Source organism: Puntigrus tetrazona, chromosome 11 (genome assembly GCF_018831695.1).
Source record: "Puntigrus tetrazona isolate hp1 chromosome 11, ASM1883169v1, whole genome shotgun sequence".
In the NCBI taxonomy this organism is placed as follows: domain Eukaryota; kingdom Metazoa; phylum Chordata; class Actinopteri; order Cypriniformes; family Cyprinidae; genus Puntigrus; species Puntigrus tetrazona.
In genome coordinates, this window is record NC_056709.1 from 20,151,985 (window position 1) to 20,177,608 (window position 25,624).

Below are 25,624 nucleotides of genomic sequence, written 5' to 3' on the forward strand. Positions count from 1 at the left end.
ATTAGACTAAGGTCTTAGATACTTGAGGTATCTTTTGAAAACAAGTCATAGGTCACCCTTCCTCTCTGTAACGCTCAGGTCAAAGTGGCTAATGTACTGTGTATTAATTGCACATGATCAGGTGAATTTCTATTTTTGGATGAGAATTCAATGTGTTATGTAATGTATAAACATCAGGGGTTATTTCAAATATCTGGAACAGATATGTGAATGGCTTGCACAAATGTTTTTTCAACATTGTAAAAGAGTGAATGAAGACGTTATAAAGAAGTTTCTTTATATTCTATCACAATTTTATAATCTTCACATCTTGTCAATTTGGATATGTTTCAGCCTCAGAACACAAGATAAAAATGCCCATGCTGTTGTAAACCATAAATAAAATCACATGGGAAGCAGTGCTATTCGGTGTCATTGATGTCAAACCGCATATTTATAACATATATACAAACAAAAGAAAGTCATTTATGGTTTGACGTGACTTGAGTATTAGTAAATGGTAAAAACGTTTCTTGTCTGAATCACCCCTTCAAATGCATCTTTCACAAGAAAACTACTACAAGTTCCTCTCAACGGAAACCTATAGCATTTAAAACTATTTGTAGAATGAGAGGATAAGTTGGCATCCCCATTGGATTTTAAACTTCTGCTCATAAGTATATTGTTATATTGGTCTGGAGAGAGCTAAACCTTCCTTCATCAATAAAATGAAAGGATGTTGGAATGATCTGAGTGAAGAAAAAGTGAGAGAGCTCTTTTCATAAGCTCAACTGTGGGAGAAGAGGAGGAGGAGGTCTTTACCAAAGCTTGCTTTATTGGTCCACCATAGACCTCAGGCAGAAACGTTCACCCTCTCAAGGTGGCAAGCCTCAACTATTTCACACGCAGATCTGTTTCAAAAGTCATCAATATCTGGACGCTTGAAGCTCATAGAGATCTTCGGGAGAGTAGACACTATCTTCATTAGGATCAAACGCAAAACAAAAAGACTAATCCAATGAATCTACATGTGGACTTCATTGCTTTCTATTTGCTCAGGTCAGCCAGATGAACACACACATAACAGCCCACAAAGCCAAGGTAAGTCTGCTGCTTTCCTCTGACATAGGTTTGATGCTTAAGGAAAGTGAATGTCTGTGTCATACAAAAATGATCCAATTTCTGCTTCTGTGTGATAAAATTGAATTGATGTGCAGAATGTGGTTTGATTAATGTCAGATACGATCTCTGAGGAGCCTTAATTTGATCTCCCTCTTGTGAAACTTGAGAACAGCGTTTTCCTTGCTAGTAAAATCTTTTCCAACTTTTATCAAACTATTTCAATGTAAGAAAGCCAAACCATTAAACAATATTGGGCAAATTTTGTGAGACATGGAACTTGCAGAAAACCTTGGACTGAAATTTTGTTGTTTCGGTTGGCTGGCCTCGGCTAACCGTATTGACGATCGCTGAACAGCTATGTCCTTTTTATTCTTTGGTATTTTTTATTTGGTCCCACACACACAAGTGTGTTTCAAGCAGCCATTTAAGATCAGGTAATGGAAACATTCACTTTATGAGGTCTTTATGCTTCTTACCTTTTATCATTACAAGTTTTATTGGGTAGATACTCCAGGTCACTGTGATTTTGTCAAGTAAGACATGATCCTGGATCAACATTTTTTGCTGATCCTGGATCAACATTACTGTCCAAAATATAGACTTATCCAATCCTTCCCGCTAAACCTAACCCTACCCAAAATTAATTCTAAAATTTGTGGGAAATGATAGCTGATGGTAGTGTAGAAGCACCTACCCCTGATCATAAGCCTATAAATTATATTTCCAGAAAAAATTATCCCTCAATTCTTATTGGCTGATTGAAATGTTTTTCCAGGATCAACAAGAATTGAACAAGAGTTGATCCAGGAACATCTTGTACTTGGTTAAATCACACTGACCAGATACCCCAGGACACATAGTAGGAAACAGTATTTCACTTGGTTTTTACATTTGTATTATTAATAATATATAATATTGTATTATTATTAGCTGTTTTTTTGCTGTAATTAATGAATTAATAAATAAATGGTATTACACTTTTTTGTGCAATACCAATACCAAATTCTTGCTTATAATATAAATGTTTTCTAGTTTTAGTCTTTAAATTATATGTTTATTAGGATGTTTATTTATTTTTAAAACCCTGAGGGGGATCCCCCTCCTTTCACCATGGGGGACCCCCAAAGGATGGCCCAGTAACACACTGAATAAACATTGAAGTTCGAAGTAGAAGAAATGCAATATCCAACTACTTCTTCTAATTATATTGTAAAATTTACCCCAATAATCTTAGCGGAAACCCCCCAAATGTATGCACGTATTTGTTTCTATACATATTTGAGACTCTCTTAACTGCTTTCTAAATTTCTTTGGTTATTTTTGCATTTTATTGCCTTGTCATACTGATATCTATATAGCTAATTGAATTTAATTTGCGACAAACTATTTGCAATTATGTGTCATAAAAGAGTCTTGTTAAACACTTTTTATTTCTGACTCCAATAAGGCAAAGCTAATGTTGCTTGTAAGGTTTGGTCAAGATGTTATTAACATGCTGTCTGGTTTTATCAAACTTTAAGAGGTTGACACGTGAAGCATCACATCTGCTATACATACGACTGTGTGTGCATGACTTTGCTTCAATGATTTTGGGCAATGATCTGGAGTAGTCATCTATTTCGCTGATCTGGCCAACATTTTAAACAGTTTTATAGTTTGAGTGAGTTTCTACACCAGAGGTTATGAAATTTCCTTTATGTTCTGAGAGGTTAGGAAGTACTTATTGTCATGTTATGATTTTATTAATTGTAGTATTGTAAAATTATATGATAAGTCCCTGTTGTGTCGCATAAATGGTCTTGGATAATTCAGAGGATCAAAAACACAATAAATATGAATTATAGATACGTTTCTCAGGTTAAACACATGCTTCAAGGATTGGGGAGTTACTGAGGTTACATTCCTTTCCCATCAACATCTTCCCACTTTCAACACCATTTGCTCCAGGGAGATTTTCACTAATACTTTGTAGCTTTGGATATGTTTAAAGTCATATGTAAACTGGACAAAAATAATGAGAACAAGCTGTTATTATTTTCTTAATTTTGCTAGCAGCTAAAGAAATGGAAAGCGTCACATTGAATTAAACGTGAAATGTCTAAGTGGGTGAATTAGCACTGAAGTGATATTAGGTTGTCTGGATCTAGAAAGATCCAAACCTCTCTCAAACCTCTCAGTGAGCAATGTGCTTTACAGGTGTCCCTTTAAACTTCTGGGTGCTCCTATATAATTCCACTGAAAATCAGTGATGTCAAATATGTGATGTGATTGGCTATCAAGGCACATGTGATCCAACTTAGCCGTTAAGCTTTATTCAATAGTAATATAGCAGAAGAAAATGTGCAGCCAAAGTGGGCAGGGCCAAGTGTCACCTCTGCATGGTTGCTTAAATCACAACCCTCTAGCGTGACAATCAGGCAATACTTATTATCACACCCTTATTAATGCGGAAATGTAAAGCTTAATATAATTTGAACAGATGAGTTATTAAAAAAAACACTCACCCCCAAACTGATATTGGCATTGAAATGATAGAGCATTATTCTTAAGCAACACTGGATATTTAAATTCTGATAGACAGCAAAACGTACTTCAAGCAGGAACACAATTAAACATATAAAATCTACTTTGTTTATGCAGTTTTTTGTAATTTGAACTAATAATCAGTTTGTGCTTATAGGTAAGGCATCTGTGCTTCTTCCTTATCCTGGGCTTTCGTTTGGTGTACGCTGGTGTGCCAGGTCCATGTAAGCACTCTGTCACCCAGGACCATCTCTTAAATTTAAGACGTCTGGTAAGATGTGCCGCTTTTACTAGGGGTTAATCATCTTGTGGATTAAACCAAAATACACTTGTATTATAGTATTACACAGAAAAACATTTATTACACTTTCTTTGTTTTAAAATCCCACAGCTGTCTCGTGCATAAATGTTTTGGAGCGCTGCTAGTGAAATTTAATAGTGAAGTAAAACGTATTTTGGCATTCAGTCTTTCCAAATGAATGAAAGCACAATAAATAGTGCTGATAATCTAAATGGAAAAAGTCTAATGAAAGTGTGTCTGGACTCTTTTAAAACCCCTGTTAAAATTGACTCTGATGTTGATAAATATGAGATAAACATATCGCAAACTGTGATTTTTAATGCTTTTTCTTTGCAGATGAAGAACCAGATGCAAAATGGTTGTTCAATAACCTACACCTTCACTGAGCGCCAGAACCTGGTATGCAGATATTCCCTTTTTCATGTTATGGCAGATATGGATTACCAGCTTTCCTATGGGAATTTCAACAGTTACGAATAGTATATGAAAGACCCATATTTTTTTACATTTTGTTTCGACAGAGAAGAAACAAAACCATTCGATGCAAATGTAAGCTATTTAAGCAGTTCAGCAGTCATAACATACAGTATATACCCTGTTTTTCATGACAGCCAAAGCGGTTGCACTAGAACTCCCTGAATTTTTGAAACGCTACTGTTTTGCACAAGCAGAAGCTTAGTTCTTTAGGGAAATGATCTTAGAGGTCTCTGTTGTGAGGTCGTGTCTCTCAGCAGCTCAGCAGCAATATGAGGGATTGAGATTACTACAAAATCCTCCTGAGCAAAATAAATAAACGGCTTTGAGAGCCTGTTTTAAAGAGACTTTTGACCTGTCTGAATATACAATCCCAAAGAATCAGAACTCATGGATTTGCTGTCTTTTTGTTCACTAGAATGGCTGTTATTTTAAGTCAGATATTTCATCTTGTATGATAAAGTATCAATCGTGAGTGTTGCTTTTGGAGATTTGATTTCTGTTGTTACACATTTTCCAGTGTGTTGCTGACGTTTGCAAATATATTTAGTTATTCACTGATCATTTAATCCTATTGGTGTTGGACTCTATACAGCCTGCTACTGGAGTGAATGCATGTTTAGTTTAATTACTGTTGCTATTTATTTGTTAATAAATGTGGTTGTTTTTTGATGTTTTATTTTGCTCCTTCGATCTTTCTTGCTGTTTTTCTTAGAAATGTTTGGGCTCAGTTTTTCAGCTGTGGTAGTTTTACGTTTGTGCTTGAGGTCCAGCTGTTTGTGTCGATCTAATGTGGGTCCTGTGGGTCATCAAGGTTTGTTTTATTGGTTCAGCAAAGACTGCTTGGTCGGACATTTTATTTATTTATTTATTTTACTCACTTTGAACTGATTAATTGCACACATTGTTGACATTATGTTGTGTCTGTGGTTCTTTATATATATTGTGTCTCTTATATTATTTAGACTCTCTAGCACTGATACTTAACTGGGGCTGGATAAGCCATACATGGTCTCAGTGGACTGTCTCAGACTACTTGCTCACCTGGTCTAAAATAGCTCCAAAATATTTTTGAATTCATCATTCAGGGCCCCTGATTCGTAGCATAGTCAGGGGAATTTTTAGTGGAGGTATGAGATTTCTGCAAACTTAATACTTCAGGCAAAGCCTGTCAACAAAGAAGCTAGCAATTATTTAAATTCATCTTTCAGATTTACACAAAACCAAAACCAATAACATACAAATGCACCACCTCTGATCAGGGGGAATGTGTCATGCCTTAAATACACTGCCAATGTTTTCATGATGAAATCTGAAGTTTATCGCATTCTTTAGAGCTAAGAATTAAGTGTTATCAATATAGGTTATTTTTGCATATTTTTTCAGGTCAATGAAAGTCTGTTTTAAAGGCTTTCAAACTCTCAGCATGGTGTGTATAAAGTGCGAAGAGGAAAAGTTTACTGAAGGAGACCACTGACAGAACAAAAATAGTGCAACAGTCGAAACGTGCTTTTGGAAATTTACAAGGCCATCAGTCATGTTAAGAGTTTGAAAGATCACAGCTTGAAGACTGCTCTGGACACAGATGTGTTTTGGGATCCCTGCAATTCAACATGTTCATATATATATGCCAGATGTCCCTTATGTTGAAGAATGCATCTTAAATCTCTGTCTGTGATACTGGTAGCAACAGATGAAGTGACAATTCAAAGATTTCAGGCTGCCAAACTAAGCAAGTGAGCAAAAATACTGCTGTAATTGTGTTCTTGACCAAGTCACTTATCCCTGAGGGAACTTACCCTGCTATTTGTGTGAACGTTTGTATGGATAAAAAGTTCCACTCCACTAGACTGGAAAGCCTTTGCACGAAATGTCAATTTAAAAAAAACGGGTAAATTAAATTCATTAAATATAGTTTACCCACAAATGACAGTTTACTGAAAATGAGTTTACCCTCAGGCCATCCAAGATATAAATGAGTTTGTTTCTTCCTGAGAACAGATTTTGGAGAAATGTATTATTATATCACTTCCTCTGTAATAAACGGGTGCTGTCTGAATGAGAGCCTAAACAGCTGCTAGAAAAAAACACAATAAGAAACAAAGTAACAACTTTAACTTTAACTTTGGCTGAAATACAATTCCATCCTTAACTGGAGGACATTATGGATTACTGGTAGATCAGACAACTGGTTATGAATTACTGGTGCATTTGTATCTATAAAGAAACTTTAAGTGAACCAGCTTTTCTCTGTATGCATCTTTGTCTTGTTCTGGCAATTACCAGATACAATCTTGAAAGTGTTTGCTTTTTAACATACCATGAGTTTGCACAGAACTAGTGAAAACTTAATTTTCATATTGTGCACCCTGAGCATGGAATAATTAGCAAAAAAGCTAAATTTGTGTCTCTTGGTGAATTTAAAGGCATCTTAAAGGGAGTGGTGTTGGAAGCTTGTGATTGTTTTTGTTGAGAGGATATGCTTAAATGTTGTGGTAATGTGTTCTTGTTGTATTAAAAAAAAATGTTTTACTGTATGACTGATACCATGGCAAAGTCTCTCTTGTTTTAAATATCAATGAGACTTATTAGTTAAATAAAGAAAAATGACAAATTATTGAAATTATATACCGGTGTTACTTTTTAGGTTTTAAAATGCCTTCATGGTGGATTTGTTTCTAAAATGAATCGGTGGACTAGGGTACTGTGATGGTTTAACCAGCTGTTTGGACTCTCATTCTGGCACCCATTTACTGCAAAGGATCCATCCACTGCGCGCATGCTATTAGGTAAAGACGATCGAATGCAATGCAAAGACCATTTATTTTAGAGAATGCAGCATACATTTCCTTCATTTGTAAGTAAGAAAAGTCCTGCTGGCCAGATGTACATATACCCTTCTGGAGAATTGGAAACACCCCATCAGCATTCACATGGATTGCAAGCTCTATGAAAGAGCAGGTTTGATATGAAGCATGAAATTTGCAAGCACTGTCAATTGCAAATCTTGCATTACAATAGGAATAATGGTCACAAAATGCAGTCTAAAACAAACGTGTGTTATATTGTGTGACCCAGGTCTGAATAACATCAGTATGTTCGATAGTATCAAATGTTCATTGTGTTTGTGTGTTCCAGGGTGTTGTGTGTTATGTTAAAGCAGCATTCCCTCACATACTGGAGCTCCTCAACACCCAGTTCAGATATGCTAGGGACTCGGACAATTACCGTTATACTAATTCACTGAAGAACTTGATCTACAACATTTACTCCCAGAGATGCATCCCTCCAATCAATGAGGAGATTGAGGTAAATCCATCAATCTTGTCTTTGGCAGCAGTGGTGCCTAAATGTCTATTAGTTTTGTCTTTTGTGAATTCATAAATGTTGAATTCTTGACGATTTTTGGAATTCAGAGTTATGATCATTTAACTACTGCAAACATTAATTAAATTGGACCACATGCTTATAATGTAATCTGTATCACCCACATAAATGTTTCCTACTACATTGCTCCTCTAAAGTCCTGAGGAAACCTTTCCAGTTGCATTCCTAATTAAATCACAGATAAATGCCATGCTGCATCATATGTCTTTGTCTACTCTATTTTTAAAACTAAGTCAGACAGCTTGTTGTCTTTGGCAGGATGCTACTTAAATAGCTAATTTATATGTCCTGGAATGTTTCACAAAACTCTATAAAACTGATTTAACCTGAAAAGGTAATGGATATGTTATTAAACGGTCTCCTTGAATGAAAATATTTGCATTAAAATATCTTTACAATGACCCGTGTAGCCTACCATCTGCGTTCCCAGTTAAGTTAAGGTTCAGCCTAATTCTGCTGAAAACCCCCCCCCAAAAAACATGTTTTACACCCTACAGGATAGCCCAATGAAGTTCATAAGAACCCACATGACTTTACCCAGGGCAGCTTTGGAGAAAGCTGAGGAAGTGATACGCATGTATATGGGTCTGATGATTCAGAACGACAAGCCCGTGGACTGGAACTGTGAGGAGGAGTACACAGAAGATTACCCAGAATCCACCACTGAACCACTTAGGCAAACAGCAGGTAGCACAAGTCCAGCAAACATCTGAAATGACATACTCGCTAGATTCTGAGAGCATTTATGTTTAAAGAAAAGCAGTTTAACAAGAAGTTTTCAAAACAAGCTTGCCCATTTTAACTAGCTTTGCATTGTAACAAAGTAACAAACTTTACTAAGCTCATCTAACTTTAGTTGTGTTTTTATCCTAATTTCCATTACATTTCCACTAGGTGCCTCCAATTGCGCCTGTATTTGTCCAACGGCGAGCAATGAATCATCAAAGTCATCTGCATCCACAAGCCATTGGAATATTTACCCGAAATCCACTCTATCCTCACAAAGATCATCCTTTTCACCTGTGGAAACCAGTGGTAATGAGGGAACTTTACAATTCAAGTCTGCTGTCCCAGTAACCAATCGTCAAACACTAGATCCAGGAACACCTGCCACGTGGAGATCAGAAGAAAACTTATCCAACTTCCTTTTTGGTAGCACTCCAGTCTTACACAAAGAACCTTCAAATTCAGAAAGGCACCACGTGCCATCACCAGATCTTTTCCCTTCATTTACAAATTTTCAGGATGTATTTCCAAGCAGAACTGACTCAAGTGTTGAGACAACCACCTCTGGCCCCAATCGAAAAAGCACAAGCGATAGCACGCAGGACCATGTGGAGAATAGCACGCCGCTTTTACTTGCCAAGAGATCTTTAGATTTCAAAAGCCAAACAGGACCATCTAGTTCCTATGTAAAATTATCACAGAACTCAGTTGCTCCAACATCTGAACCGGCATACAGAGAGATAAAAAGCAAGCCTTCCCAAATGCTTCAACAGAGTAAACACATTGTACCAGTCACAGCCACAGTTCTGTCTTCTTTGAAAACAGCTGCGTATTCGTCAGAAGGTCTGAGCGCCCTTGTTGAAGAGCCAGGTCATTTACACAGCCCTCCTGAAAATTTCCAAACACACACCCAAAGTCCAGTGAGGGTGCCAAGGAATTTCATGAGAACCATCCATGAAGCGAAGCTCAGCAAAGGTGAGGAAGCTAGATAGCAGCAGTGTTTTATTGCATGTTATTTATGTACTATGCTATTTCTTTTATAATATTTTGAATGAGCTTTTATTTGTTCTGTTTTCCTTTTTTATTTCAGTAATATTGCTGTGTGCCTTTATCATAACTTTATGAAAAGTTTCTAATATTTCTATTTTATTTAAGTGTAGTAGACTTCAAACGTGTCTATTGAGTAGAAGAATGCATTCAAGGTCGCTTCAGTCATGTGTTATTAATTCTGTGCCTTTGGATTTTAAAGACCGAGGATCCCAGGAGATGAAGGACCAGATCCACCCAGACAGAGAAAATCAAAGGAACACTGCCACAGAACAATCCAGCAGTGCAATCATCTCTTTTGGCACGGTCCTCTTAGTTGCATTAGGGTGTGGTGGACTTCTGCTCATAACTGTCCTGTTTTACAGGCAACAAAAAGTAAGTGACTCGCAATTAATTTTTGCTCTGCTGAGAAGACCCCATTAGAATGGCTTCCAGATCAGTGCTGGTCTTGAGAAATACATGCTGTGACCAGTAGCCAAAACATACGCTGATGACCAGCTATGGTGGTCTTTTCAGCAGGGTGTCCCAAGGGATCTCGTTCAAACAGAAAAATCAACATTCTTTGATGTTTCCAATATGAACTGGAGTTCATTATTTATTCCAAACAAACAGCAAATCGGGAGACAAAATATCAGCAGGTAGCTTTTTTCTCATTATAATACATTTTAAAAGACATCTTTTATTGCTCAAAAGAGGTCTGTGATTGGGACATGGTACTAGAACAAATTACTTTTGCACATTTTAACCTGGAACTGACCACGAAATGTTAAACGGAAAATGTTGATCTTTCTTAAAAAAAGTTCATTTTCTTTCAGATGTCAGATTGTACTCATTTTCAAACGCAAATATATATGGAGTGTAAATAAATAAATGAATATATACTGTATATACATGGCAGGTGGGATGGAGCCACATTCTGAATGCCATCATAATATCTGAGGCAAATAATTAATCTTATAATTTGCTTGGCTCATATTGTAAAAAGAATCTAATAACAATAAATTTTATTCAGTACCAATAAAAAAATATGTAAAAAAAATGGGGTGAACCTGAACAATGTGTTGGTCATTAAAACATGTTTCAGTTTTTTTTTCCTTTTCACGTCTGTGTCTTAATTCAGATGTGCGTTATTTTATTGCTTTCAAGTCACATGCTGCTTTTCTCCTCTAACATATGACTTTAATAAAATAAGAAGTGTCGGGCAGAAGTATGTGCAAAGAATTAGTTTGAAAAAAAAGGAATTAAAACAAAACTCCCTTATTTACGCACCCTTAATCTAAATCATATACCATTGAAGGGACCGGATTAATAATAGTTTCATGGGGCTTTCGCATCCATATGCGGACTAAGTTGGTGAAAGTTTTTCTGTGTGCTTCACAGAAGAAACTAAAAACTAAGTCATATGGGTTTTGAACAACATGAGGGTGAGTTAATTAAGACAACCTTTTTATTTTTGAGTGAACAATCCGTTTAAAAACACTTTCAGGCATTAAGGCATTTAAATGTGTCATGCTGGGACTGAGAACTGAAGGTTTGCTGTTTGAAGCTTTTACTTGACCATTCAGTGACATTTCAGAGACACTTCAGTTGGAATTATCATTCTAGACAAATGAGAGGTTTAATGGTTTTCAAGGCTAAGAAATTTCACACAAGAAATTAAACACATTGCAGTTTTTGGGGTTTTTTTTATCAGTACGTGATTGTGATACTGTCTACATACTAAAACCTTCAAAATCACACAGAGATATTTAATGATAGCTTACAACATTGGACATATACCGCTGTTCTTTGTTTTTCCCTTTCTATCATCGTTTTTTTAAGTTTTACAACCTAATTCGATTACACTGGCATAAAACCAATTGATATCCGCTAAGTAAATTTCTATGTGCAAAGCTTGAGTTCAAATGTCAGAATCTTGAATTAACATCTGTACGGTACGGTTTACATTAGTTTTAGTGGGGATTCCTGAAAACAGAGTGTTGTTGTTTAACCAAACCACCAAATTTCAGAGGCCAAACCTCTGTGGATGTGCCAAAAAATGATTGGAATTCTCCCTGTATCATTGCCTTTTATTGTGCAACAGTCGATTTCTTTTAACTGCCTGAGAATAATAAAAAAAAACACTTTTGTAATTAAATGTTTAATTATGTGACAAAGACGAATTTTGTATAAAGAAAACACTTTGGTTTCATTATGAATTTATTAAGAACAGTCTATTTTGCGTTAACATCATGATGCGCTCGACGACGAGTATTTAATCAAACAGACAGATCAAAGGTCATTACTAGTCGGATGTGAGTAATGCAATGGCATTTCTATCTCGCCCTCCCGCTAAAGATGAAACACTCTTCAACTTTAGCATCTGTTATATAATTAACTGTATTTCAAACTTAACCAGAACCACATGCAGGCAAGCATGTTTGTTGCAGTGCTTCCATGACACAAAATTTGCAAATACATGCACTTTAGGTTGACTGAACTGCAATTATTCCATTCTGGAAATTGAATTTTAAAGCAGTCTCTTTGCAGTACCTGAAAGGAGTGCCGCAAAACACAACTAATTTCGTAATGAATTCAATTCAAATGCTAACTCGAATAGAGCGTTTCTTGGAACTTGGATGTCTCCTCTAATTATTTAAACATCTGTGTCTTATTAGAATAAAGTGGGTGACTTTTATAGTCCTTTTAGGATATTTTCAGAGTCTGCAGCAATCAGATATCGCTATGGGTTATTGCTATGTTGCTATGCGGTTAGGATTGGCCTTAAAATTAGAAGGATGATATAACATTGAATTTGTTTCAGTGTGCTCTTGGCATTAACTCGTGCAGAAATGTGCTACAAATAGCATTGAGGCATAGCACGAAGTTCACATCCTAACAGGCTTTCCATAGTGTTTACTACATCACCATATAGCAACACATGGAGAGCTGTTGATACCACCAAGTGGTGAGACGCTGTCAGAGCAAGTCAATGGGATTCACTATAATCCCGCCATTTTGATGTGACATAATTATCAAACATTAAACCTGTAAATATCACATATTAAAAATGGTGGTACTGGGATATATCTGAGATAACTTATATTTTATTATGATCCTTAGATCAACGTTCCTCAGAAATGGTGCATTACATGGTGAGTTTCCCCCGGGTCCTAAATGAAAAATTACGCTTTGTGGTGGAAAAGCATAAAGCGCCGATGTTGAAAAGAGGCATGTTTGTTATCACAGCACAGCGTTTGATGACTACACATTTAGAGTGGTTATTTATTACTGGTAGGCTTTCGCAGATGCATGTCTGGTTCCTTCCTGTCAGGATGTGGTGTTTTATGATCTGAAAAACGCACTAAAATGCACGCCTGAAAATGCATTGGAAAAATAACGCATCCTATTCCTCGTGTTTGTTTTTATTTGGAAAAGGCTGAATTTGGAAGTTTTTACTTTATACATGCACATCCTTTAGAATTTACCCAATTATTTACTGAGCCTTATGTTGTTCAAACTCGCATTGCTAATTTAAATTAAGACTTTATATTTTATATATACATATCTTATCTTATATATGTGCACACACACACACACACACACATATATATATATATATATATATATATATATATATATATATATATATATATATATTATGTACATATACATACACATACACAACAAAATATTATATTTGACCACACTGACTTTTTAATAGTTAGGGGCGAAAATATATTTTTTTGAACCACACAATGAGGTTGAGTAAATGACGACGTTATTCAGTTCTCAATGTCTGATCCTTTTAAGCACATTTCAGTGAATCTACTAATGATCTTTCACTTATTCGCCTTAGTAAAGACAACTTTGGAGTAATTCACAGCAGAATCATCGCTGCTAATACTTGTCGTACCGTCATCACGGCTCACTTGGCCTTTACTTTTAACCTTTTTCTGTTGGGACTCTTGAACATTGACATAGTCTATATCCATTTTTTTAAAGTCCACTAGTCCAGTTTCTGAAACATTTATGTAGTCAGAAGTCTTTCGACGGTCTTCAAGGCTTACGTACCGTTGAGAGGTAGTGGAAAGATCTGACAGCTGACATCCAAAAACACACAAAAACAAAAGCCCTTAAGAAACAAAAATGGCAATAAAGTATTGTAACATTCTTTAAATGGTGTGTAACTCATCTGGAATACGTAGTGATGGCTTTCAGATGCACGGGGAAGAAGTTAATGGTTCTCGAATGACTTACCGAGCCTTCAGGGGTCCCAGAACTAGTAGAAGATGAATTATCTGCACCTAATTGTTGACAAGGAAAAGGTTTAGTGTGAAAATCTCAGTGGACGAATGGTAGAACTTGTAAAATGTGTGTTTTTACCATCGCCTGAAGTAGGGGAAACGCTTAAAGCGCTATTCTGGCACAAAGCGGTTGATTCCCTCGTGTCGCTGATGGTTTGGATAGTGTTTCTTTTAATGGCTGAGTTTAAACAACAACAACAACAACAACAAAATATTACACGAAAGCTACATATTTTGATGAATTAAGAAAAATTAAAATTAAATAAGGAATAAATAAGCAATTAGTACTGTAGCGCACTCACCCTTTTGCATTGAGATGAACATTTTAAACAGAAGAACCAGGAGAATGATAACTACGGCAATGAGAAAACAGATGATGGCGTACAGCAAGAGATGAATATTGTCACTAAAACAAAAAAATCAATTTTGTTATCTCAAATCATCACAATATTAAATTAGGTAGTGAGGAGAAGAACAGTTTCAAGACTCGATCATTTCTCACGGAAGAAAATACAAATTCTTTATTCAAAGCAAAAAAGATTTGAAGTGTGTTATATTGTGTAAATTCAAATTGTATTTCTGTTAAGAAAATAATACATAGATAATAATTATAGAATTACCAAGCTGCGTTTCCTGGGTTTTTATGGTTGGTGTCTGCAAAAACAAACAAAAAAATTGCATTAGAATAAGCTGATAGAAGTCTATAATATTAAAACATTATGTAACAAAGTTACAAATTTCATGTCAAATTAATTTCAAGCATCATTTACATCAATATCTCGTACTATTTTATACATCTGTGTTTTCACCCTAATAAATAAATATCCAAGTTATCTGTTATATTTAAACTTTTCAACTTTAATCTTACATTTTTTTATTATTATTATTATAATATTTTTATATGAAAATATATAGACTACGTTTCTGGTTTTGAACAATAATCAATGCATTTTAAAGTAAATAATAAAATAAAATCTATGCCACGTGTCTTACCTGCCAACACACTGAAGAAAAACATACAAAGAGTAAAAACAATCACAGGATGGATAATCCACATGATGCCTTCAGAAACTCACACAAATTATTTCGATTTTCAAATTCCTTTTATAATGATCTTTAATATATATATAAATGTATATATATATATATATAAATGTATATTTAATCAAAGCGTTGATCAAGTCTCCCCTTAAAAGCACAGCCACGGAAGTGCTCAGTGATTATCTAGAGTCAGTGGAAAGTTGTGGTTGAGCGTCACCAGTCTTAAATAAGGTACAAGACTGAAAACATAGTACTGAGGTATTCTCCTTTTGACAGTGTCTGAATGTTAAATTCAATTTCTACCTGTGTTTTTTTTTTAAACTGTAAAATCATGTGCATTTTGAAGGTGAACTGTTCATTTTGGCTATGAGTGCAACAATTTACGATGCTAAAAGGTCAATAAGCCTGAGAACAAGATTTATTTAAAGAATGTTAGGCTTGTCATCAGCAAGTGTTAACAGGAAGTACACAACCATGAAAAAAAGTTTCTGATTCAGTCATATTAAATAACATTTTCACCTTCTGTTACCTTCTGTTAAACGTTATCTAAAAGTCTTTTTATTCAGGTTGTTTGACAAAAAAATGTTTTTATTAATTACTAGCAAACTAGTGTCTTCTAAAGTTTTCCACTAATGGCATGCCTGCAGATCAGTTCCACAGTACACCAACTTGAGTACATTAAAATGATTAAATTATCACAAAGACTACATGAGAATATCTGTACAAAACCTCAAAGAACAATATGCATAATTTAAATAGGCCCAGTGGACCTCACTTTACAGGTATCTTCTGTTTGAACCCCGCAAGCACGCTCTGTTCTCTCTTTCCATAGCGGAGACCGAAGGAATTGAGATTGTAGTACGCGACATTCTGCCTCCTTTTTGTGTAAGGCCTTTCTGGAGACCACCACCAGGTGTTTCTCTGAGGACCTGCACCCATGGAGAAAAGCACTGAGAGCTTTGGAGAAGGAGATCCAGCTGTGGGACGAGTGTCGCTTCCTCTGAGACTTCGGAGTGATGTTTCTTCAGGAGTTTCATCTAGAAATACAACAAAAGCTTAAGAGACAAAGGCCTACAAGTGAAACTATCACTATTTTAAACATATATTACATTTTACAATGCATCCAAAATCTTTAGACTATTAACACTGTTTGATATTAATTGTATTGATCCTGTCATTTTTATTTTTAAGTTATTGCCAGTTAACAAAGACAACACTGAACTTACCTTCTAAATAGTACTGAAAATTCCCTGAAGGATATGTATCACCATTCGTCACTGACAACAGCAAAATGATGGTAAGCAGCATCATTTTTAATGCGTTATGAACCAAAAATATGTTTCTGTAAGAAAACAATTAGCAATTAGAAACCTGAATCATGCACACTTTTTATGAGATCACATATTCTAATGACATTTCTTTGGTACTCCATTCACTCGAGCTCGAACATATCCATGTAGATAGAAACTCTAACGCACACAGATACACACTTCAAAGAGAATTTGAGTTATCAAAAGCAGAAAACAGCCTTTCACATCTGCTCCCGTGCTACGCTGCTCATAGAGGTAGAGACAATAAATACAAAAATCTAAAATTGAAGAACAATAAGAACAACAACAACAACACAATAATACTATGACACGAATATGTTATAATGTATATATTTTTTTTTTTATTAATTAACAAATTAATTGTAACGTTGTAACCGAAATGCCACTGTTCTAAGAAACAATAAAAATATAGCAACATAAAAGGTAATTAAAAACAACTGGTGAAACAACTGCCAGAATCGATGTGTACATTTATTGCATGAAGAAAGAAAAGATTGAAAGAAACATCTAAAGTACTTGGATCAGATTCAGATTCTTTTGCTTTTTACATCAATGCACTGTAAATCGCTTTGAAAAATTATCTGATGCAAATAATGCAAATATGTCATTCAAACCCTCCAAACACACACACACACAGGCATACATACACTTCCATAAACAATAATTATGCAAATGAACATGACAATGGGAGTAAATGGCTTACCTTTCCACTTGCAGGTATGGAGGTTGTGTTTGGTTTATGCAACCTTCAGACACAATTTATCTTTCTCATTCAACAATATTATTTGCGTCATAGCCTCCTCGGTGGGTCGCAGACCTCCGCAACCCTCCCCTCTTTCCCTCTGATCTTGTCTTTTTGCCCCGGGGTGGGTCCACCACCCATCCCTTTCACAGGAACATTCCGGAACCACAAAGCCTTTCTATATCTGAACTCAATATTATTTTCTATTTGAGGGTGGTTCATTGAAGTTGGGGGGAGCAGACAGATGAAACAGAAACGAAATAATTGGAAAAGCGCTGCTCTATAATATGTATTCGTTGCGTATGTGTATTCAGTATGTATTTATGGGCTGAGGGCACCTCAACACCTAATAGGTACAATAGTGTACCTTTGAAAAGGTACTGCCCCAGGGACAGCTTTTGTACCTTTATTTCTGAGAGTGTATGTACTGCACGTATTGTGCACTTTAAATCCTGAATGTTTTACTCTTTCTTTTTGTATTTAAAATAAATGAACACACAAACAAATATGCTTGAGTACAACGCTAGGCGAGTTTGGTGAGTTTATTCAAGATATTATAAACATTAACTAGTGTAAATAGGCTAAAATATTAAAAATAAAATAAACTGACAACAAACATCATATACATAAACACAACAGCTAAAATTTGAACAAGCACCTCCAGATTTCCAGCATCTGCTCTTAGACCATTGAGGAACTACTTCCAGATAACTTGTTTAAAATCTGAGAGAGAGAGAGAGAGAGAGAGAGAGAGAGAGAGAGAGAGAGAGAGAGAGATATAAGCACCAGAAAACATTTAGCCTCTCCCTGAGTGTTATATCGCACAGGTTGAAAGTTTTAATCAAAGCATTATAACACAGCTTTCGTTCCATACCGTGGTTAAAAAAGGAATGTTTAAGGCTGTTGCGAGAAATCCAAAAGCCATAGGAAAGAATGACCTGCAAACAATACTTAATTTATTATTTGCTAGTTTAGGGCAGGAACAATCTACAAACAATGCCAATTCAAGCAGAGAACAAAGCACATATATGGTAATGAATTGTACAATTAAGGTTCCACAATTAGGTTTGGCAAAATGCATGTTTTTCGGTTTGAAATAGGAACATCATGGGGTCTTTTGCCTTGCACATTAGGACAGGATGTGACTCAGCTAATTACTTACTTAAATAGAAGCACAAAGCCATAGGTCTCCACCAGCATGCCGATACGAGGCCATCTTAGTAGAACTAAAGCCACGCCTCCTAGAAAGAAGGCAGAGCTTCTGAGCTTCTGTCTCTGGAAAAAGAAGTGGGCCGTCCTCCTCAAGCCAATGATGAAGGCCAAACCAGACAGAAACAGAATCTGACAGCGGAGGGAAAATGTTCGGAAAATGCATAATACATGTGTACACCATTCAAAACACAATGTTGGAAGAAAAAAATAATAATATGGTAATTTGCTGCCCAGGAACCATCTATTATTATCATCAGTGTTTTGCGGATTGATTTTGTGGAAACTTTTAATATTGTTATATATATTTTTCCAAAATGTAATTGTAAAGTTAGTTCAAAATAACTGCATTTACTTCTCATTCATTTGCAGCTACATGTCTACTAACATCTAGAGTAGTCTTTTAGGGTAGGGTTAGGGTTAGCAGATTAAGTGGACATACATGAAAACTTTAATGTTGGGATTGTTCACCCAAACATTTTATACAAAGTATTTCCATAAAAAAAAACCCTTTACTTTCAAAACTTATATTTGATAAGTGACTTCAGATTGAACAGGATGACATAATTTCAGTTTCTGGTGAATTATCCCTTTAAAAAAACCTTTCCCATGATCAAAGATCTACATAGTTTCTTGCGTCATGTCTAAACAGCTCATTCCAGCGCTTACGTTTCCAAATGCCAACAGGACCGAGTCAAAGTACAGCAGTATTCCAAACAGCACAAAGAACACGCCGAATCCCGACAGACCCACGCCGATTTCTAGTATAGATTACAGATGTATTAGTCAACAAAGCAGATATTTTCATGGTCATTTAAAAAAAAAGAGAACATCTAAAATTTTCTAACTGCTGCAAACCAAAACGTTTAAAACACTGAGCAGTCTTCACGCGCTCATTTACATACAATTCATTTAATTGATCGGCAACAATTTACATCAAGTGTGAAAATGAACATAGCAGTGTCTCTGAGTTGAGTTGTATCTGTACAGAACTGTATCTCATACAGTGCTTAACGTATATTCAAGGGAAAGAATGACACTCACTCTGAAACTCTGTGATTGTGATCATGGTTTTCGCTCTCTCTTCTTTTAGCTCAGATCTCCCGGTTTTAGTTCCTCGGTTTTTTACTGGTGTGTGTGGTTCACACAAACGCTTGACTTTTGAACCCCGGAGCAGGGTGAACATTAACCAAACCTATTAGACTGATGAGAGAGAACGCTCTGCCTGATGATTGCTTCGTCATTCTCACAGTCCATTCACTCACACACAGAATCTGGCCCTCATTTTCTTACCTCACATCCCACAGCTGACACCCTAAACAACACCCTTTTACTACTTGTTTTACTACCTGCATGATAAATAATTGTAAATCGTGCAAAAAGCACACACACACTTGCATTTGTGGTTTCAAGGGACTTTCCAAAGGTGTAATTGTTTTTATACTGTACTAACTGTATCACTATACACAAACCCTACACCTTACAAGAAACCACTGCCATTTTTGGAATTTAATATGGGTTTTTTTAAGCCGTCTTACAATTGTAATTGCCACTTAGATATACAAATTTGTAATTAAAATGTATAACTTATATCTCACAATTCTTTCCCTCAGTTAACATTCTAAAAATGACTTTTTTTCTCGCAAAATTCTAAAATTAAGTTAACTCTCTCTGCTTCCAAGTTTCTAACAATTCTGACGTTTCAAATTTTTGAAGTGTTTTTGTGGTTGCACTTTATCTTGATAGTCCAGATTAGACGTTCTACCAACTTTAAGTGATTTTAAGTGATAGATGCAAAGTTACTTACCGTAGTAGAATGTGTAAAGTGGACTCGAAATAAAGTGTTAGTGTTTCCTATTTGTAGTTTTTCTTAGAATTGCGAGTTAAAAACACAGTATAAACCGACAGTTCCTGAGTTATTGTCTTACAATACGAAGACATCATGCAATGCTTTTTTTTCTTTTGCAGTGCTTCCATAGCGTTCAGATGTCATATATTTTACTGATATTCCCTTTTGCCCAGGACAATGCCACATATCAAAGCAATACTGCGTTCACCACAGATTCCCTCTTATGTCATGCAAACACAACTGTATTAATATTAATATTTGAGCATTATTCTGACAAAGAGATCTTAAATGAGCATAGGCTACAATGCAGCTCACAGTCAGCCTGACCCGGTAACAGGCCTGCCAATACCAACTTTTTTACATCAACCACAACCCATTCCTCTCCTGCTATCTATTAAAACAATCTCTTTATTTTCCATGACGCAAATACTTTTTTTCACTTTATCCACTCATTTATTCTACTCAGTGTTTAATGAATGCAACAACATGAATCGTTTATACGAACAACCAATTCATATTCACAACAAAATCTTAATAGGGTGTTGTTATTGTAAAAAAAAAAAACTGAATTTATAGTCACTGTCCATTACGGTCTCATCCCCAAATTAAACAAATGCAAAATAAATAAAGCAAATATTCAACACAAAGATTGATTTTTTTTTTTGCTCCAAAAACGTTAGAAATGGCCCAGTAACAATTGTGGTCATAAATACGTGGTTGGGACTTCTGTGAAAACATGTTGGAATGCTGAACGTCTGGCTCAATGCTATGGTTTTGATTGTGACTTATTCCATTTTGACCAGCCAAAACAAAATTAAGGTGTCAAGCTCTCGTAATAAATAGGCTTAGTTTTGCTGCAATAATTTTGTTTACCTCAGAAGCTGCTGAAAAGAGCTTCTGTTGCTTTTTGGACCCTGCAAGGTAATTACATAACAATGCATTATATTTTTCTTGTTTATCATTCACGGTAGATTCACACAGCGTCGGAATGCAATTTTGAAAGCGCAAGCTCTACTGAAAAAAAATTACACGACCAAATGAAGAGTTTTAATTACAAAAGAAGGTTTTAAATACATTCACTTTATTGCATGAGGGTACTTCTAAAGCAAGCACATTAAGTATTATTCTGTCTGATTTGCATAGCTCAAGCAGTCTCATTTTTTTTCCCTTAAAATAAGCATTAGTTACGGTAAATATGAAGACATACAGTGTTTTGATTTAAAAATATTTACACAGACCAATGTGCTTATTTTGAATTACTGTAGTTAATCCCACTTTATATGCTACATGTTTTTTTTAATCAAATATTAGACATCTTTGCTTTGACCGTCCAACTGCCACCATTTTGTCCTATTACGTACAAAATAACACTTAAAAATGACTTTTAAACAAGGCCTTCAAAAGGATGCTGCAAAGTTTCGGTCAATAAATTAAAAATATATCAGCCTCGATCAGTATCTCCATAATATATCAGATCAAAACTCTCTTTAATCATTTTACAAATGTAACCAATCAAACCTCATTTTATACATAGAAAAATATGTGATGCATTGATCTTGTTTTTCTCTTTCTGAAAAACGATAAAAATAGATCTCTGTCTTCCCCTTCAGGGCTGTTTTTGCTTAAAAGCGATGATGGCTAATCTGCTTTGTGGAACATTATTCATTTTTTCCAGATCTCATACTGTGTTTTAGCTTGATTGAGGGGTACAACTTGATTTCCATGACTTTTCTCAACTGGAGAAATAAATGACAGTTTCGTCAAACAAATTCTCTCAGAACAGATCTTACATAAGCTGAGGCCAGTGTTTAGTCAATTTAGTTTGAACAAAAACAGACAAATTTCACATTAAAAAAAAACAGACAAGCAGAAAGCACAGTATGGGCTAACAACTTGCATGGCATTTTAGAGGTTTTAATATCAGGGAAAGATCACCTCAAAGTACAAAACAGGAGATTTATATGGTTTGGCAAGTTGTTCTTTACTTTTACGATACATTATAATTAAGCTGCTTGATTACAGAGGTAATTACCAGTGATAGAAAAATAATTCAAAATATTGTTCCATTTAATTCAATGTCGATCTATATTTACACAAAAACTGTGCCGCAGCAGAAAGAAACAGCCAAATGAATCTCCAAATGGCACAACGATCCACAAATAAGGGCTTTGAAAATCTGTCGGGGCAACAGGTTACATAATTTAACGTCAGTATATACAGGCTGTAATGCAAGTTGCTGGCCTCGCATGAACACGCATTGTTTCAACAAGCAGACTTACAACTCTAAGGACACTTCCAATGGTTCAGCTTTCTCTTCTTATTAATCTAACACGCACGCTCACAAGTATTTAGGTACCATTATTTGGTAACTACTGTCCTAGCAGTAAAAGCACTATGATGAGTCCACATGGCTTTGATGCAAAGATTAGAGTAATAGTCATATCAATATATAGTATGCTTTCTTTAAAGATACACACGGTACTTAAAGGCCTGACAATGGTTTGAGAGACTGCAACATTGACGAGAAGAGGGTTCTCAAGCCCTATCGTGAAACTGGAGAGGATTGTGGGAAAAGAGAAGGCCAGGAGGAGTCACAGTGAGTCTGGCCGTAAAGATGATGGAGGGGGAAGTGCCCAACGCCCAAGTCTTCCTGCATCAACAGCATCCTTTGGATCAAGACAACAACGGATTCATCAACAGTCTAAGATTGTTCCAAGTTCCTACTGAGTTCTGTTCGTAAATCCTCAGGGTTCGATTGCGGCTAGTGTTCTAAACGCAGATCATTATCATACCAGCGGTTCCGAATCCTTCTTCCTGATGACTTGCAGATAAACTGAGCTTTGACAACTTTGCTGTAGTCCTTGGTCTGTTTTTTTTTTTCAACTTCCTCAAGCATGGCTATTTTCCTCTGGTCGCATCTCGGTCTCCGTCACGCTCTTTCCAGTCACAAACGTGCTTGTGTCTGCAGAATCCGCCCTGAGCAGCTGTACCCAGCATTTGTAGTATGAATCTGCTGTATGTTCTCCAGTCAGAAATGTGACCGAGAGTAGATATGAATCTGTAAACATCGTCCACTTCCTGGCTAGTTTGTAGCTTTTGTAATATCACTGCCATCCTCCGAACCGAGTCAAAACAGATGATAAATTGAATTAAGTAGTTCTGCCGTGGGCTACACACTCTGAATGAGGATTGTGAGGAGATGTGGAGGCAGATAGCCTCATTCGTGAACAGCCCTCTGCAAACATCCAAACATTTCGAAATATTTCTCTGCATGGTGTTGTGTAAGTAATCGAAAGAAATATGATGTTTGGCGGAGGCGAAACATATGTTCTTGGTGTTCAGTGTTTTTTTTTCAGTTTCTTCTTTGTCTGCTGGACACTCAGAAGGGTTCATCGTCAAATTTGACAGCTGCAAGAGCTTGAGCTGGAAAATTGAGAAAAGAAGATAGAGAACAAAGAAGAGAGGAGAACAAATGCATTGTCAGAGACAGTCGTGTTTCTTCTGCTGAACATTTTTCACACGCAAAAATGTTTTATAAGGTCCATACTGTCAAAGCATATAGAAGGTGTGGGAGAAAAACGGTACAAAGGCTACATTAACATTTTAATAATGTATCAATAAAAATGTTTAAAGGGATAATTCACCCAAATAGCTCATCCTCATGCCGTTTCAAAGCTGTAAACCTTTGGTCATCTTCAAAACACAAGTTAAGATCATTTTGAGAAAATCTGAGAGCTTTCTGGCTCTGCACAGACAGCAACAGAACAACCGAGTTCAAAGCCCACAAAGGTAGTAAGGACACTGATAAAATAGTACATGAACCTATAAGAATTATTTTGTGTGCAAAGAAAACTAAAGTAATGACTAATACACCACAACGCTTGTGAACATCCTCAGAACACACAAATGAGTAGTGGTATTAGGGATAAGAAGAAACTGTTGAATAAAGATATTTTTGTGTTCTTTGTGCTCAACACATAATCTTCTAGAGTCATAAAATTTTGGTTAATCCACTGATGTTACATGGACTATTTTAACAATGCCCTTACTACCTTTCTGGGCCTTGAACGTTTCATTTTGTGTTTGGAAGATAAACAAAGGTCTTAGGTTTCGAACGACGTGATGGTGAATAAATAATGACAGAACCTTCAAAAATATCACCAGTTACTTAAGTTGTTCCAAACATCAATTACTTTCTTTTGTGAAACACACACACACACACACACACACACACACACACACACACACACACACACACACACACAATAACAATTTAGGGAGGTTTCAACACTTTTCAAAATGAAGAGAATGAATGTGTCTAGAAAATATTGAACCTTTTTGTCTGTTATAGAGAAGCAACAATTTGAAAAGATTCAATGTCCCAGATCACACTCTCAGTCATGTGGTCTGCACTTGGCCACACAGATTTCTGGGTAGTGGTGTGCTGGGAAGTCTACATCAGAGTGGGTCTGGCAAAAGTACTTTGAGAATTCAAAGCATTCACAATTTCTACCCTCTTAAATGTTTTATAGTGTGGAATAAACAGTTGTATAAAAAAATAAAAATAAAAAAAAAAATAATATATAATATATAATATATATATATATATAGTTATAGGATTCAATCAATTTACATTATAAAAAAAATATTTGTTTATCATATGATTTAAAGTAATAAACATCATCTTAGAGCCCCCTTGAAAGTTTGCTGAGGCCCCCTAGTGGGCCCCAGACCTTTGATTTTGAATTTCAGAGTTATATTAAACATACCATTTGTGACAGGGTCTATATAGTTAAAGTTAACATGTTTATGAAAATAGCTACTTGTAAAATACTTAATGTAGTAGTTACCTGTATAATATTTAGTGCTTGATAACACACTTCAAGGCTTTTGAACTTTTGAGGTTTGCTACTATTAGAAAAAAGTCAAGTTGAATACATTCTACATCGCTTTTGTAATGCTTAACAAAGAATTGTTTGCATACATCAAGCATGCATCTGAACCAACAGTTAATAAGGTGAACAAATTTAACAAGTTATCGCTAAAATAGCTGCACCTGGTTTCTGTGTAAATATAGCAGGTGAAAACTGTCGTAAGTGAACTGTTTATGAACAACAATAGAAATTAAGTGTTTATGAAGGTCCACTGTGGTGCTATCGACATGATCCAAATGTGCAGTTTAACTAACACTAGCACACATTCTTGTCACATGGTTTTGATTTCATGGCTGACTATTTTTTGTCACGAGTTGATAGCAGATGTTAAGTTTATGTTTGTCTGTTTAGTCTCTTTGTTAAGACACGATCCTTGGAGATGATGGCATTTATACAGAATGAAAGCCAGTCAACACATTTGTAAGCTGTTTTTGGAATGGCCACAAATATGCAGCTATTTAAGATCAAAAATGTGAATTTTCACAGCAATGTTTTTTCCATTTCAGCACTTTTTTTTTTTACCAAAACAGGATGGTGTAAATATCTCAGTAGGCTGTGATTTAAATTTTTGCTCCACTGAAAATAAAAGAAAGAAAGGGCAATAATGAGCAGGACCAGAGAGAGAATTTCTGTGAGGAAAAGGAAGTGAAAGGAAGGGGTGGGGTTTGTTGTG

General features: G+C 35.8%; 5 protein-coding genes across 17 annotated transcripts in view; 1 reads left to right on the plus strand and 4 right to left on the minus strand.

Moving 5' to 3' along the window:
- Window positions 1–837: 837 nt before the first annotated feature.
- csf1a (colony stimulating factor 1a (macrophage)) lies at window positions 838–13,148 on the plus strand. Its single transcript, XM_043252131.1, has 7 exons — window positions 838–1,080; window positions 3,782–3,895; window positions 4,262–4,324; window positions 7,538–7,708; window positions 8,284–8,473; window positions 8,681–9,487; window positions 9,762–13,148. Exons 1-7 carry the CDS (start codon window positions 1,048–1,050, stop codon window positions 9,980–9,982), a joined length of 1,599 nt encoding a protein of 532 aa, XP_043108066.1. The 5' UTR covers window positions 838–1,047; the 3' UTR covers window positions 9,983–13,148.
- An 86-nt stretch (window positions 13,149–13,234) lies between these two features.
- Window positions 13,235–15,141, minus strand: LOC122354112. 2 transcript variants are annotated; one of them, XM_043252132.1, is made up of 6 exons: window positions 14,839–15,141; window positions 14,466–14,499; window positions 14,148–14,251; window positions 13,925–14,023; window positions 13,799–13,845; window positions 13,235–13,641 (listed from the first exon to the last, which is right to left on the minus strand). In XM_043252132.1, exons 1-6 carry the CDS (start codon window positions 14,900–14,902, stop codon window positions 13,381–13,383), a joined length of 609 nt encoding a protein of 202 aa, XP_043108067.1. In that variant the 5' UTR covers window positions 14,903–15,141; the 3' UTR covers window positions 13,235–13,380. The 2 variants fall into 2 exon arrangements, with proteins under 2 accessions (XP_043108067.1, XP_043108068.1); XM_043252133.1 differs by having other exon boundaries at window positions 13,235–13,673.
- A 150-nt stretch (window positions 15,142–15,291) lies between these two features.
- kiss1 (KiSS-1 metastasis suppressor) lies at window positions 15,292–17,345 on the minus strand. Its single transcript, XM_043252135.1, has 3 exons — window positions 16,921–17,345; window positions 16,113–16,228; window positions 15,292–15,923 (listed from the first exon to the last, which is right to left on the minus strand). Exons 2-3 carry the CDS (start codon window positions 16,195–16,197, stop codon window positions 15,658–15,660), a joined length of 351 nt encoding a protein of 116 aa, XP_043108070.1. The 5' UTR covers window positions 16,198–16,228; window positions 16,921–17,345; the 3' UTR covers window positions 15,292–15,657.
- A 125-nt stretch (window positions 17,346–17,470) lies between these two features.
- On the minus strand, window positions 17,471–19,399 carry golt1a (golgi transport 1A). The gene is made up of 5 exons (XM_043252134.1): window positions 19,213–19,399; window positions 18,838–18,929; window positions 18,122–18,300; window positions 17,834–17,897; window positions 17,471–17,682 (listed from the first exon to the last, which is right to left on the minus strand). Exons 1-5 carry the CDS (start codon window positions 19,352–19,354, stop codon window positions 17,641–17,643), a joined length of 519 nt encoding a protein of 172 aa, XP_043108069.1. The 5' UTR covers window positions 19,355–19,399; the 3' UTR covers window positions 17,471–17,640.
- A 1,678-nt stretch (window positions 19,400–21,077) lies between these two features.
- Window positions 21,078–25,624, minus strand: part of plekha6 (pleckstrin homology domain containing, family A member 6) — an 81,055-nt gene continuing 76,508 nt past the window's right edge. For 11 of the 12 annotated variants that reach the window (XM_043252129.1, XM_043252121.1, XM_043252118.1 and 8 more), the window contains one exon: window positions 21,078–23,440. Coding sequence is in view for 1 of the 12 variants with exons in the window: in XM_043252121.1 (XP_043108056.1) it covers window positions 23,397–23,440 (44 nt within the window). In the remaining 11 variants the exon portion in view is untranslated. Of the gene's footprint in view, window positions 25,528–25,624 lie in introns of all 12 variants that reach the window. The other variant, XM_043252119.1, reaches the window with a different exon arrangement.